Raw genomic sequence first — 15,177 nt, forward strand, 5'->3', positions numbered from 1 at the left:
CTGAAGTATTTGGTTTAACTGTATTGCGTCACTATGTTTTCTGGCATTTCCTATATGCGTTGATTTATTGTTTTCTTGTTACTTTGGATAGTCTAATACTGTAACTGTTTCTAAATTTCTAAGGTGCAAGACTTTGTTTGGATATCGTGGCTCTGGCACTGGCACCAACGCAAATTGTAACCGCACTCTACTGCGCTTGCTGAATTTTCTGTGCAGTCCAAATCCCGCGGTGGTTCTTCAGATCACAAAGACAGAAGGAGCTCTTCAGAGCGCCAAGACAGGAGGAGTTCTTCAGAGCGCAGAGACAGGAGGAGTTCAGAACGTAAAGACAGAAGGTCTATGGAGCGCAAAGATAGCAGTTCTTCAGACCTCCAAGACGGTGGGCATGACAAGGGTCGGGGAGGTGCTAACAAGGACTCAGTACTTCTGATAGAAGCTCTGCAGAACCATCACAGAAGCAGCTTTCTGACAAACAAGCAACTCAGGCCCCAGATGAGCTCAAGGCGAAAATTAGGGCGATGCTATTAGAGACACTGTAATACACTGTGCGATGTGATGTACTATCATGTTCTCTTCCATTCAGCGCTTTATTTGTTGTTACAGTCCAGTTCCTTGTTTGTCATTAAAATCATATTCTGGCACTGTGGTCTGCATTTATAGCTGCTACTTAACGGACACAAGCATATAGCATAGCATGATTACTGCTGATCTTTTAACTGTTTCCAAATGATTTATCTTACTTGAAGTGGTCCATATATATCTTTGACTCTTTAGCTGCCAACTTCGGATACTGTCAAGAAAAACTTCATCACTTTTCAGGATTGAAGGACATCAGGAGTAAAGCTTGATGATCAGTTGATGTGAATCCAGTGTGCTTGGGGGTGCAGATTGGTGACTTGAACCACTTGACCAAGTTTCCTGAGGAAAATGTTGCACCGTTAACAATGTTAGCCGAGGACAGCAAATTTTACTGGAAAGCATTTTCACTTGCCGGTAAATTAGGGACTACCAGACATAGTTTTAAGTTGTTAAGGCATGTACAATGGTTGATAAGATAGTCTTATCTTAAGTTTTGCATGTAATTTAGAGATGACAAAAAAGAAAGTCTACAATGGGTCATCTCTTAGCCTTATCTTCAATAATTAGCAATTCCTAAAAACATGGTGAGACATATTGTGCTAAGAGATCATCTCTTGTCTCTTAAATAAGAGAAGACAAGCCTTTTCTTATGAGCTCTCTCTCCTCCACCTCAACATTTTTTTTGCGGGGAAAAAGGAATTCTCATTACTCAAGGAGGCTTCTCTGCGAGAGCCAGGTTTACAACAAAATTCATCCCGGCAGTAAGCCAGACTGCTGTGCGCGGAGTGCTACGGCCATAGGCGACCAGCTCATGACTAATCCCGTTCTGCAGACGGCTACAAAGAGTAAAAGAGATCTCCCTAGCATCGCTTCGAGCCAACCTACGAATCTCCTCTATAAGTGTACGATGTGATGACCTATCCATCTCGCGTGCTGTAATCATCGACACCGCCTCCGTGCTATCCACCTCAACCAGAATAGGTAGGCTAGATTGGTGCAAGGCCAGCTCCAAGCCTTCTCTGCACGCTGCTAGCTCCACCTCTAAAGCGTTGTCGCATGTACGTAGCTCCCTACATGCGCTGTAGATGATCTCGCCTCTGTCATCACGCAGGATCATACCTCCTCCCGCCGCACCTGTGGCCGCTATGTAGCTCCCATCCGTATTCAATTTAACCCAGCCCGGCTGGGGCGGTACCCAGTGTGCGCGCACCTTGGGTGCCGTACTTTCTGGAGTGCGTGGTGGTGAAGGCAGGACCACCATCTTCCTTTTCTATAGGTTACCATCAGGACGTTGCTGTATGCACAAGAGTGAGTTGATGTATCCATGCAAAAAACGTCGAGAGGCTTCGGCAGTGGGCGGCGCCTTGTCGTGTGTGATCTCATTCCGAACATGCCATACTCTCCACATGGTCATGAGCACCACCAGTCTCGCCGTCTCATCCAAGGGGTCCAGCAGTGAAAAGATCCAGTCTGGCCCAATGTTGACGATGGCCTCCACCTTGGGGATGTTCCAGTCCAAGGCCATAACTCGCCAGAGCTCTCTTGCCAGGGACACCTGCAAAGCGCATGGAATCCATCCTCGCGTTCAACACCACACAAGGGGCAAATGTCACTAAGCTCGAGGTGTCGCGAGGCTTTATTGGCCCAAGTAGCGAGTGAGTTGGCGATGACTCTCCAAGCGAACACGCGTACCTTAGGGGGAGCAGGGCACCCCCATATGATCTTTCAGATGGCGCGACAACCATCCGGTGCCCTGCTCGTGGCGGAAGCCGAAGGACGCTCGCGCTCGTCCATGGCCAGGCGGTAGGCGGACCAAACGGTGAAGATACCGTTCCTCTCCGGTGCCCATGCAATAATATCCTCGGTGACGCGGATCGACGTACGGATACTGGTGATGACGTCGACATCCGTAGGGAGAAAGTAGCGGCGGAGCAGGTCCATGCGCCAGGACCCCTCGTCATCCAGGAGCTCCGCCACCCTCCTTAGGCGGCACGTACCCTGCAGGGATATGGGTTGGCGTGATGGCTCCCTAGGCAGCCACCGGTCTCGCCAAATGCGGATGTCCTACCCGCCCTTAACGCGCCATATGATACCCTTTTTCAAAAGCTCAAGCCCGTGCTGAATCGCCTGCCCTTACGATCTTAAACGTAGTTATCCTAAAAAAGAGCGTTGTTAGAGAAACCCAGCGTGTTTGTTTTGTTCGTAAGCGAACGACCAAACCTGGGCGTCCAAGTCCATCGCGTGCCAATAAACTTGACCGTCAATAAAAAAAATAACATTGACCATAATAAATCCATATCATGGAAAATCTACAACCCCTGCGCTAGCGCTAGCGCTACAACAACTCAAAACCATACGAGCGTCCAGCGCTACCGGGCATGGCCATGGCGGCGGAACCGGACGAGAAGGATTTTATCAGCCTCCTCCCCGACGAGATCTTAGGCACCATCATCTCCCTCCTGCCCACGGACGACGGCGCGCGCACCACCGCCCTCTCCCGTCGCTGGCGCCACCTCTGGCGCTCTTCCCCGCTCAACCTCGACGACTACGACATCAGCGGCAATAGGCGTGGCCTCAACGTCAACCGCCTCGGCCTCGGCAAGAATAGGCCCCAGCTTATCGCCGTCATCTCCAAGATCCTGTCCAGGCACCAGGGTTCCGTCCGCCGCCTCTCCCTCCGCCACGACTACTACTACATCAGCGACATTCACGACACGCTCCGCGGCTGGCTCACGTCCCCCGCCCTCAGCAACCTCGAGGAGATCCAGATCATCAGCTACAGCTACAGCTACAGAGGCCAGGATCCGCTGCCGCTGCCGCTGACAATGAGCAGCTTCGCGCCGACCGTCCGGGCCGCCACCTTCGTCCTCTGCGCTTCCCCGAGCAGGCGCCCCATGCGCTCATCTTTCGGCAACTGAAAAGACTCGCCCTCCATGACGTGACCGTCCCCGATGACGACCTCCAAGGCGTGCTCTCTAACTGCCCTGTGCTCGAGAGCCTTCTGATTGACATTGACGTTCGCCGTACACCTGACATTGTCCGGGTGCTGATCAACTCACCGTCTCTCAGGATCATCGAGAATGGCTACAGAGTTCAAGTAGTCATCGAGAATGCCCCTCGGCTGGAAAGAATCGTCACATCTCGGGACTTTCGTAGTTCCTATTACACTTATTACACCCCGATGTTCTTCTGGGTACCCCACGCACGGAAATTGGAGATCTTGGACTCATTCAGAAAATCCAGAAAAGTGGTTCTGGAAAGCTTCAGAACAACTATGCGCGACGTGAGGGTTTTGATTCTCAAGGCTTGTGAACCTGATCTCGATGATGTTATCGACTTGCTGAGATGCTTCCCATACCTCATGAAACTTTACATAACGACTTCTCTGCGGAAGTGTGAGAAAAATGATGGACACGGTTATAACCCGCAAGATCCTATCACATGCCTTGAGCTCCATCTCACAGAGGTGAGTAAATAGCATAAAACTACTAGTTTACAGGTTAGGGTTTCAAAAAACTACCACTTTTTAATTTTTCTCAGAAAGCTACCAAACGCGCGGTCCGCTGTTTCAAAAAACCCAAACCCGCGGTGACTAGCGATTTAACCGTTTTTCTGATGGATTGGGCCCACATGCCAGGCCACCTGGCCACGCGCGCTCACGGCGCGGCCGTTGACGGCCGTTAGCCGACGCGGCCCGGTCGGAACCAAAGTAGGCGGTCGGGCCAGACACTCTCTCGCTCCCCCTCCTCTCCACCTCCTCTCCCCCGCAGTGACCTAGGTGGGCGATGGCGGCGGCGCAGCCAAATGTCGTCGGCGGCGAGCTATTGAGCCAAGGCGGCACCGGCCAGGAGGGCGGTGGACAGTCAGAGGTGGACAAATGGCTAGGCAGCTCGAGCTTCCCGGCGCAGCGGTCGCAGCAGCCATCACCGCCCGCGGCTCCTGTGGATCCGCTGAGCTCAGATCCGGAAGTTCGCGCGGCCAGGGCAGTGGCAAAGCGCATCCACGCTGATCCAGCAGGCGGCCACCATTGGGCGTCGTCCTTTGGTGGAGTGAGGTAAACACTGTTTGTTCTTAGCATGCTACTGTATTTTTGGATGCTTTAGTTCAAATTAGAACTAGAGATAGTAATTGTTTGTTCTTGGCATGCTACTGTATTTTATTGGTTAAAGTCAGTGTAGAAGAAAGTGCATTTGGTTAGTTCATTTGGTCAGTGCATTCACTGTAATTAGAAGAAAGTTCAGTAATGTTCAATGACTTAAAAAACGGTTGTTTGTCAATTTAATCCTACAGCTTAGATGAAGAGATTTGGGACTTGAGGCTACATTTCCAAGGAATAGATAATATGGAGAAAAAGTATTCAGTTTCCTCAGATATCAGTTATCTGACCATATTAGCATTGGTTGAGTTGGAGGGCTATGGCATGGATGCATTTCTGACATATGTAAAGGAAGAGGGAAAGGGGCTGGAGGGTGTGGAGGCCCTGGATAGTGAGGAGGCATTAGAGGAAATGCTTGACTTATTTGTTGATAATAAGGTACTGAACATCAGTGTCAGAAAAGCTACTGATCCAAGCCCAGCAGATGAGGAACAGATCCCCATTGATCATGATGGTGATCCTGTTGTTTACAGAGTTTCACAAGAAGGTGTTCTGTACCCTGCCTCTAATGCTAGTTTGCCAGCTTTAACCCCTGATGAGCCCTACATGAACACACAGCAAAGCAGCAATTTTAACAAAGGGAAAACAGTTGTGGAAGAAGAAGATGTGGAAGAAGAAGATGTAGAAGAAGAAGATGTAGAAGAAGAAGCAGATGAAGAAGAAGAAGATGTACCAGAGGAAGAAGATGAAGATGAAGTTGAAGATGACAAATCATCTTCAGATTTTGAGTTCTTTAGGGGTGATTACAGAGGGGAGAAAATTTCTTACAAAGCTTGGTGTAGGGGTGAAGATGAGGCTGGCACTGATACTGCAGAGCACTTTTGTGCAGCTAACTCAGAACCTTCTGAGTTTTGGGAGGAAGAACCAGTTGTTTCTGAAGATGAAGTAGTAGAGGATCCTGCTATAACTACAAAAGCAGCCAAAAAGCTTAAGCCAGTTAGAAAACCTGGCCCAACTAGCAAGTCTCACAGTGAGCCTGAGCACAGCAAGTTTGAAGATTATGTCCCTGAAGCTGATGAGTACTGTTTTCCAGGTGATTTTGGCATAAGTGATGAAGATGATGCACCAAGGCTGCCATCTGGAAGGAAGAGTAGGAAGAAGCAGAAGAAGCAGAGGATATGGTATGATCCATCAAGGCCTGATGCACATGAACAGTTTGCAATGCATTTGTGCTTTGAAAATGTAGTTGAGTTCAGAGAAGCAATTAGAAATTTTCATGTGAGGACTCTTAGGAATTTTGAGTATCACAGAAATGAACCAACTAGGGTTATTGCTTGGTGCTCTGACAGAAAACATGGTTGTGAGTTTTACATAGTTGCCTCCAAGATAGCTCATGAGGCAACTTTCAGTATCAAGAAGATGAACCTGGATCACACTTGTGGAGCAAGTGGAGAGAACACAAAGGTGACAGCCAATTGGGTTGCTAAGGTTTGTGAGGATACAGTCAAATCCAACCCTGGAGCTGGTGTTGAAACAATTATGTCATACACAAAGAAAAAGTTTGGTGTGTATGTGCCTAAAAGCTTGGCATATAGGGCAAGGAAGCAAGCAGTTGAGGTTGTGCAAGGAGATCACAAACTCCAGTATCACAGAATAAGGGACTACCTGCAGTGTGTGCTAGATACTAACCCTGGCAGTAGGTGCATAGTAACAACACATGAGGACCCACTTAACCCAGCTCCTACCCCAAGGTTTCACTATATGTTTTACTGCTTGTTTGCATGCAAGGAGGGTTTTCTGAATGGATGCAGGCCATTTATAGGTAAGTATTCAGAAATTTATATGCTTTTTAAACATTGATGTACTTAGGCACTCATGTTATCATGTTAGCAGGTCTGGATGGTTGCTTCATCAAGCTAAGCACTGGTCAGCAGATATTGGCAGCTACAGGGAGGGATGGCAACAATAACATCTTCCCAATAGCTTTTGGTGTTGTTGATAAGGAAGAGACAGACAGTTGGACATGGTTTCTCACACAGTTGAGAACAGTCATTGGAACTGGCAATAAGCTTGGCAAATACACAATTATGTCTGACAGGCAGAAGGTATTGTTCTGAACCTAGTCTTTACATTTGCCTTTACATTTGCCATGAGTAAAATGTTATTTAGTAGATGAGTAACACTTAAGATTACCTTACATTGAACAGGGATTGTTGAATGCAATAGATGATGTATTCCCTGACTCTCCACAAAGGTTTTGTCTTAGACATATTTATGCCAATTTCCAATCTGCTGGTTTCAGAGGAGAGGAACTTAAGAAACATGTAGATCAGGCTGCCTATTCCTTTACCAAACATGGACATGATTTAGGCATGGAGAATTTGAAAAAAGAAAGTTTAGAAGCTTGGCAGTGGTTGTCACAGATACCAGAGCATATCTGGGCTAGGTATAAAATGGACACTGTGTGCAAAACAGACCTGGTAGTAAACAACCTTAGTGAGGTTTTCAATAGAATGATATTGGATGTTAGGAACAAGCCAATCAGGACTATGTTAGAGGGCATAAGAACAAAGCTGATGATTAAGTTTCAGAAGATCAGAGAGAAGATAGAGACATGCAGATGGGAAATCACACCTACTTATTCAGAGATTTTAGAAGAGGGGAAGAAGTGGGCTAAATATTGTGAAGCATACATGGCAGGGCCAGGGATATGGCAGGTCACAAGTAGCTCTGAAAACACATATTGTGTTAATTTGAACAATGAGACCTGTGACTGTAGGAGGTGGGACATGGCAGCTATCCCCTGCAGTCATGCCATTGCTGCAATGCAGAAAGTGAAGATACACCCTGAAGACTATGTTTCTGCTTTTTTCAAGAAACCCATGTATTGTGAAACATATAAGCACATAATATTCCCTGTGCCAGGTCCTGACCATTGGCCTCATACACCTGGTGATGATATTTCTCCCCCTGTGTTTAGAGAAAAGAAAAGTAAAAAACAAACTGCCAGGAGGAAAGGCCTGTTTGAGGTGCCAGCTAAAAAGGATACTTCTAGGATTGGTACAGTGACATGCAGCAACTGCAAGAAGTAAGGGCATAGGATCAACAATTGTGGTGTCCCTTTGAAACCTAAGTTTCAGATGAGGCTGAACAAGCACCAGGTATGTCCATTCATTCCATTGTTACATTCATTGCATTGTTACATTCATTTCATTTGTAGGAAAATAGTTCTAACTAATATTGTTGTGTAGGAAAATAGAGCAAACTACTCTGAGGCTGGTTCTTCAATGGCTGCAACTGCACAAAGGCCACCAAGGGTACCTGCTGCCTCTGCACCTGCACCAACTCCTCCTCCAACAACAACTGAGTCAACACAGACAGCTTCTAGGTCAAGGAAGAGGGAAGCACCAGCTACAACAACAGCACCACCACCTCTCAAGAAGAGCAGGACCAACACCTCTTCTGCAACAGTAGTACCACCTCCCAAGAAGAAGAACACAACTATTTCTGGCAATGGATCAAGGTCTTCTCCAGCAAAGAACACCAGGTCATCAAGGTCTTCTCCAGCAAAGAACACCAGGTCATCAAGGTCTTCTCCAGCAAAGAACACCAGGTCATCAAGGTCTTCTCCAGCAAAGAACACCAGGTCAACTGCCGCCAATAGAGCTGGCACTGGATCAAAGAGGGTCAGGAAGCCATCTAATAGGCTGAAAGATTACTTTTATGCAAGTGGTAACTAGCTGAAGTTGTTGAACTCCAAGTGCTTGATACTGTTTGATTTGGTTTGTAATAACATTGCCTCACTAAGTACTTGATACTGCACTGTTTGATTTGGTTTGTAATATGGTACTGTATGTGGATTCTGCACTTGTTTGCAACTTCATTTCATCTGTAAATTTCATCTATATGTGGATTCAACACTTGATATACACCTTACAGATAGAAACATAGATAGAAACATAGTCTCATAGATAGAAAGATAGATCTCTAGAAACATACATAGATAGATCTCTAGATAGATAGATAGTCTCATAGATTACATAGATAGATAGTCTCATGATTACATAGATAGATAGATTACATCAAAATCTCACAAAAACTACCAAAACTCTCTCTCAAATTGACTTACAGATAGAAAGATAGATAGCTAGATCAGTCATAGCGCTCAAAGAAACGGACCCACTTGGCCCTAGTTGCTGGATGAGGAGCCATGACTGCCCTAATCCTTGCCCACCTAATTATCTCCATGAATGATCTTCCCCTGCCTCCAGTGAAAACCAGCTCTAGTTCTTCATCATTGCACTTATCCAGTACCTTGTTGGCGAGTCGGCGGTTGAACTCCTCTTGCTGCTCATCCTGGGCCGCCTCTAGGGCCCTCTGCCTGCGCCTCCTCCTCCTCCTCTGTGCAGCTGCTGCTGTCCTAACCTCCACAGCCTCCCCCTCTTCCTTCGTGACATCTCCCATGTCAGGATCCATCTGTAGGGTTTCTTTTGGGTGGCGGCTGGTGGAGTGACTGCGAAAGGGTGGGGGGTGGGGAGGGGTTTATATTGACAGATGGATGGGGTTGGGTTTAGTAGGCCTAGGGTTGCATTTGGTCAGAGAATAGTGGGCCACCAAGCCCAGTTAACCACAGAAATAATATATGTAGGCTAACAAATAACATCTAAAAGATAGAAGATCAAGTTGAACACTTAATAGCATACAAGATCCATTTCCACAACTTAGTAGCATAAGAGATCCATTTTCCACTACATAATAGCATAGGAGATCCATTTACAACACTTAATAGCATAGGTGATCCATTACAACTTAACAACATAGTAAATAAGGTTCTTACACTAGGTTAAACTTCACATTCCCCCAAAATGTACACCCATAATCACTTGCAGTCATGCCAGGCCACATCCTTATATAAAGGCCTTTGGATGTACTTACTTCACCAACATATCAAAGCCACTTCAAGAATCAAGGATGGCCTTGATTTGCTCTATCTTCTTCTTGCTGCCATACCCTTCTTTCAGCAGCTCAGCAACAACAAGCTCAAGCTTTGCCTTCTCCTTCTTAAGAACATCTCTGTCAACTTGAACATCCTTCATAGCCTTCCTGGTGTTCTTGATGATATCAGCTTGGCTCTGCAAAATGCACCTCTGCTCTTTTGCAAGTTTGAGCTTTTCCATCTGCACCTCCAACATAGCTTTCTCCTCTAGCTCCTTCTTCTTCTTCTCAAGTTCTTCCTCCTCCTTCACTTGTTTCTGGTGCACCTTCTTGTCCACCCTACCATCCTGCCAATCAAACATCTTGGATACATCATCAACAAGCTTGGTGTACTCAATGCAAAGCTTGTCATTTTCAGCCCTAAGCTTGGCCAACTCCCTTTCATGTTCACTCTTAAGCCTGGCCAACTCCTTCTCAAACTTCTCCTTGTCCTGTACCCTTCCAAAGTTCTGCTCATGGAACATCTCCCATAGCTTGCACAAACATCTCTGAAGAACAGTTGGCCAAGGCCCATCAACCCACTCTACAACACCACAATTCACACCATTTTCCTGCATTTATAAATGTGATAAGTTATTACAAATGGACTAGGAGCTTATTTCAGTTCCATGATTAACTTGTATATACTTGATAATTTCTAACAATGAATAACAACACCATGATTAAGTTCCCAAAGTAACAAAAATACATAGCAGAAAAATGTTTATTGGCATCATATCAAACAAAGTGCTGCATCATATCAATCATCAGTGACCATACATAGCAGAAAAGTTTATTGCCATCTAACCTGGACTGGGCAGCCATAGAAACGCCTTCCTGTTAAAGGCCCTTCAAAAGCAACACGCTTAATAGGCCTCATTTGATGCAGAATGCACTTGGGATGAGCAAGCTCAAGTTGGCCACAGAAAAGGGGCTCCACAGTGGTGTCTGGTTCCTCCTGCAACCAAAATAACCAGCAAACACTAGTTTCAATCTGCACTCAACACCAGAATATACTTGCACACTTCATTAAACATGAACACTAAAAAAATCCCCAACTCAGCATGAACCCTAACACTGTACTGAGATGAACCCTAGCTTACATCAATCCTACAATCAAACCCCAGCCTCACTATTGAACAAGAATCCTACAACACCAACACTACACTTAGCAAGATCCATGGCGGTAGCCTAGGCCTACTCGGCCTACTAGCACCTAACCCTAACCCTAGGTGGCAAAGAACTTACCATAAGTCCCATGTCCATGCTGACGACCTCGCAGTCCTCCTCCGAGCTAGTTTCCTCGTCGTTCCAGGAAGGCATGGTGGCAAGGAGGTCAACGGCGAGCCACCTCAAAGACGGCGAGCGGCGGCGAGCTCGTACTGGAGCAGGGGAGTGAGAGCAGGGGAGTGAGCGAGCAGGGAGAGAGTGAGTGAGCAGGAGCGACCGACCGAGGGGGTTTATTTACCCCCGTTCCGACCAGGCCGCGTCGGCTAACGGCCGTCAACGGCCGCGCCGTGAGCGCGCGTGGCCAGGTGGCCTGGCATGTGGGCCCAATCCGTCAGAAAAACGGTTAAATCGCTAGTCACCGCGGGTTTGGGTTTTTTGAAACAGCGGACCGCGCGTTTGGTAGCTTTCTGAGAAAAATTAAAAAGTGGTAGTTTTTTGGAACCCTAACCTGTAAATTAGTAGTTTTATGCTATTTACTCCACAGAGGTGGTGCTGAAGCGCTACCAGGGCAAGCAGTCGGATGTGGATTTTGCCAAGTTCTTTGTGGTGAATGCTAAAGTGCTCGAGTCAATGAAGTTTGGAGTCCACGACAGTTGCACCGATAAATGGATAGCTAATCAGCGCAGGCGCCTACATCTGGATAGAAGGGCCTCTCGAGACGCTCAAATTGATTTTAGATCCGATCTTACTTGTGATGATTTTGCTTGCTACGATGTTCTCTCCGTGCCTGATCCCTTCGGCATCAGAAGGTCTTGTGCATATTGTTCACAAGGTTGACCAGGTTGGTGATCTTGTATGAGATTTTTTTTTGAGGGAGATTTTCTTGCCCGTCCTATTTTGGTGCAAACATGCATGGCAATACGTCTATCGTATGTAGTTTTATGGATCTTCTATTAGTACAACTATTATGTCCTTCTATATCCATTCATTTCATTGAATAAAGAAGCTAATTTTAAGATAGGCTTCAGTTGGTGCCTCTTTGATACAAGAGCATCTCCTGATCTCCAATACTCATAAGCTGTCATTCTAATACTCCATGTGTATTGGAGATCAGGAGATGAGGCGTGATCATTGAATACAAGAGCATCTCCTGATCTTCATAGTGATCATTGAATTGGTATTTACGGCAACAAATACACAGAAATTGATCATTTAATTGGTATTCACGGCAACAAGTGCACAAAAACTGATCATCTAATTGGTATTCACGGGAACAAGTTCAGATGCAAGCGCTGCATCCACATCTCACAAAACAATACTCTGTCACTGACTGTACATTCTAATCTCCACGCCCACACGACAGGCAACGTCGATGTAAACGACAGTGAACATTGCAGATGGAAATCAAATTTAGCTCTGTGTTATCCCCAAAACACACTCGTGCTTCTTTTCTGCTGACCAATTAATGGAATAGCTCTGCTAATTGGTTTTTAGAGGAAACAAAAACGGTTTGCTACTGAATGAACCTGAAATAGTTGTATTTACTTGCCTGTCGTTGTTTCCTTTTCTCCTGGTGGATTGCTATTTGCTAGCTAATTTTTGAAGGATTGCTAATTTTGTGGGTGATGTCTTGTTGGCCAGGCATTATCATTTTGAACGATGTCGTTTTTCCTTTTATTTTTATTTTTGAAACGTTTGGTTGGGAGGGGAAAGCATTGCTGAAGTTTGAACTCGGTAGCAAGTTGTTCGAGTATCTTAGCATATACCTGAATAGCTTGTAAATTACTTCACATTTGTTGTCCCGAAGGATGCTTTGGACTCATCTCAGCATTTAATCCACTGTTTGTTTGAAGAATAGCAATATCTTTTAGCATAATCTTAAAGAAAGAGCGAGCTTCAGGAAACAATAGAAGTACCTATTACTCAGGAAAATTATATTTAGCCCATGAGGTAAAAGGCCACATGAGTAAAAGTATCAGTGGTCTGCAATTGCTTTGGCAAGTCAAATTAACAGGTCTAGTTTGCATTACTGCTCTCAACTAATACAAAATTTGGTACATCGATGGTGACTACATGATCAATTACTTACAGAAGATGAATGAAATAAAGTCAACTGTATTTTGGAAATTTTGTTTATATATAGAAATACAGAACTCACATCATGTACACTTTCATCAGTAAGTAAGAGTTCTTTCATAAATCAATGATCTTGGTAGTCAGCATGGGATTCTTTTGTCCAAAAATCAGCATAGGATTGGCTGAAAATTAGCACAGGTTATACAAATACAATAGAATGCAAGCACCCTGATTAATAGAATACTGCAGTTGGCTGAATGCATGAGGAATAGAACACCTTGAAAAGCATCTGAGCTTTTTGGGTATATGCTTCATTCCCATATGATGGTTCCAAATTAGAAATACACACGGGTCAAGGAAGCATGCTGTTCTCAGTTAAATGTTGGTTGCTCCAGTCACTTTTGAAAAACTGGTTACCCTGCACCATGAACGAATCCAATGAGTGCGCACCTAAAACAAAGCAGTTGACACATATTGGTTTAGTTACAGGATTAAGAAATTATGTGTGCACCTTAAATGTAAATTTCGTATATGAAATATCAATCTGAAGCCCATGCGTGAGGATGGAGAGCGTCGGGAGATGGGGGAGGCGGGGCGTGGGCAGTGGGGTCTCTGGTGCGGCGATTCGTCCGCGTGGGAACCAGAACAAAGGAGAGAGAGGGGTTGAGCGAGGGAGGGGTCCCATCACCATGAAATCAATTGACCCATGCTGACCCGGTCAAAACTGACGGCTCAATCTAAAATCGGACCCCTCAATCGACTCTCCCAGGGCTTTCACCCCTAGTGATTCAAGAGATGTTGCTTTTCTTTAAAAAAAATTCTACATCATGTAATTCAGAGTAATGCTAGAGCTATGGTGAAACTAATTACGTATTTAATGGACTGGATTAGGTGGAGAATTATGATTGGAGGTAGGGGAGGGAGAGTCCACCCCCATGAAATTCAGGATGAAGGAAATAATTATTTAGAAGTTTTTGTAAAATGAGCGTAGCTCGCCCGCACGTCTAGGATTATTGTGTAATTCGTGTGCCACAATTAGGTCTATACTATCTTGACCCCTAAATGTTGATCGCATGGTAAGGTTGCCCGCACCCTTTGAGGAGTGAGTGTAGGTCATGTCCTCATCCATGATGGGTTGAGTGCTCTTTTGTGGTCTTGTGCCCCTTGAGTTGTAATTTCTCGTTGATAGTTTTTGGTTTTTGTTACCTCTACCATTAGTGACATTGTAATCGTTGACAAAGACACACTTATGTGTGTATTCGAGAAAAGTATATTGAATGATACCAGCCATGGGATATAGTTGGTTTGTTGGGTTTCTAGAATCCAGAAGTCCATGAATTATGAAGAGAACAAAATATCATTACTAAAATTTAAGAACATCAATTTTTGTACTGTTTGTTTGTCTAAGCCAGGTGCATCAGTGCTTCCTAATATATATTTTTCCCAACCTGCTATGACACAACTTTTATTCACCAACTATACTATATTTGTTTTCGTTTTCAAAAAGGAAGGAAAAGACTCCTAGCCCCTACAAAAACACAACAATAATTTTAGGCGACTTATACGCGCCGGCGCGCCGGCCCAATGATTTCGGCCGGTCGAGCCAGAACCGTCGGATGCGATCCAGGTGGGCCATTGGATTGCACGGAAAAACGGTTTGCCCCCGACTTCTCCTTCCTCTCGCTAGTCCCGCATAATGCGCAGCTCCATGAATGCACGACGTCGTGCTCTGTCGCCTCCGGTCGCAGAACTGCGCCGCCTGCCGCCCGCCCTCGTCGGCGTCCTGCTCGTCGCCGCCGGCTGCCGCCCTCACCGACATCGATCACCTCATGCGTTTTCTTGCCTCCGTGGATGCAGCAACGTGTGCCCGGGGTTGCAGGCTTGTAGATTCGCTGGCGACGCCGGCAACTCCAGTGCCCGACGGTCACGCTCCGGTGGCGACGGCTCGTCGGGCAGAACGCCTCGACGGCGAGCTTACAAAAAAGATGCATCTCTCCTCGGGTTGCCGGTAGCAGCAAAATTAACCACCGGTCGTAGCAAAAACAAGTGCTGGTTCCAACAAAAAAAACATTGTAGTATCTTCGTCTCGCCCACCCCGGTCACCGGTCGTAGCTTTCCCCCTCGCAAGTCGCCAGTTGAAGCTTTTCGCACATGCGATTGTAGCTTTCTTTGTCAATGGTTGCAACCTTTTCTGATTGCGTAGTGTCTGGTTGTAGCTTTCTCTTTCAATGGTTGGAGCTTTTTTCATCTACGGTCGAAGCTTTCCTATTAATGGTTGCAAC

At 45.8% G+C, this 15,177-nt stretch overlaps 2 protein-coding genes across 2 annotated transcripts; one reads left to right on the plus strand and one right to left on the minus strand.

The window, feature by feature from the left end:
* The first annotated feature begins 7,787 nt into the window (after window positions 1-7,787).
* LOC125546890 (flocculation protein FLO11-like) lies at window positions 7,788-8,415 on the plus strand. Its single transcript, XM_048710989.1, has 2 exons — window positions 7,788-7,836; window positions 7,927-8,415. Exons 1-2 carry the CDS (start codon window positions 7,816-7,818, stop codon window positions 8,413-8,415), a joined length of 510 nt encoding a protein of 169 aa, XP_048566946.1. The 5' UTR covers window positions 7,788-7,815.
* A 1,218-nt stretch (window positions 8,416-9,633) lies between these two features.
* Window positions 9,634-11,025, minus strand: LOC125546891 (chromatin assembly factor 1 subunit A-like). Its single transcript, XM_048710990.1, has 3 exons — window positions 10,898-11,025; window positions 10,458-10,607; window positions 9,634-10,221 (listed from the first exon to the last, which is right to left on the minus strand). The coding sequence occupies exons 1-3, from the start codon at window positions 10,970-10,972 to the stop codon at window positions 9,634-9,636; spliced, it is 813 nt and encodes a 270-aa protein (XP_048566947.1). The 5' UTR covers window positions 10,973-11,025.
* Window positions 11,026-15,177: the final 4,152 nt, after the last annotated feature.

Source organism: Triticum urartu, chromosome 3 (genome assembly GCF_003073215.2).
Source record: "Triticum urartu cultivar G1812 chromosome 3, Tu2.1, whole genome shotgun sequence".
In the NCBI taxonomy this organism is placed as follows: domain Eukaryota; kingdom Viridiplantae; phylum Streptophyta; class Magnoliopsida; order Poales; family Poaceae; genus Triticum; species Triticum urartu.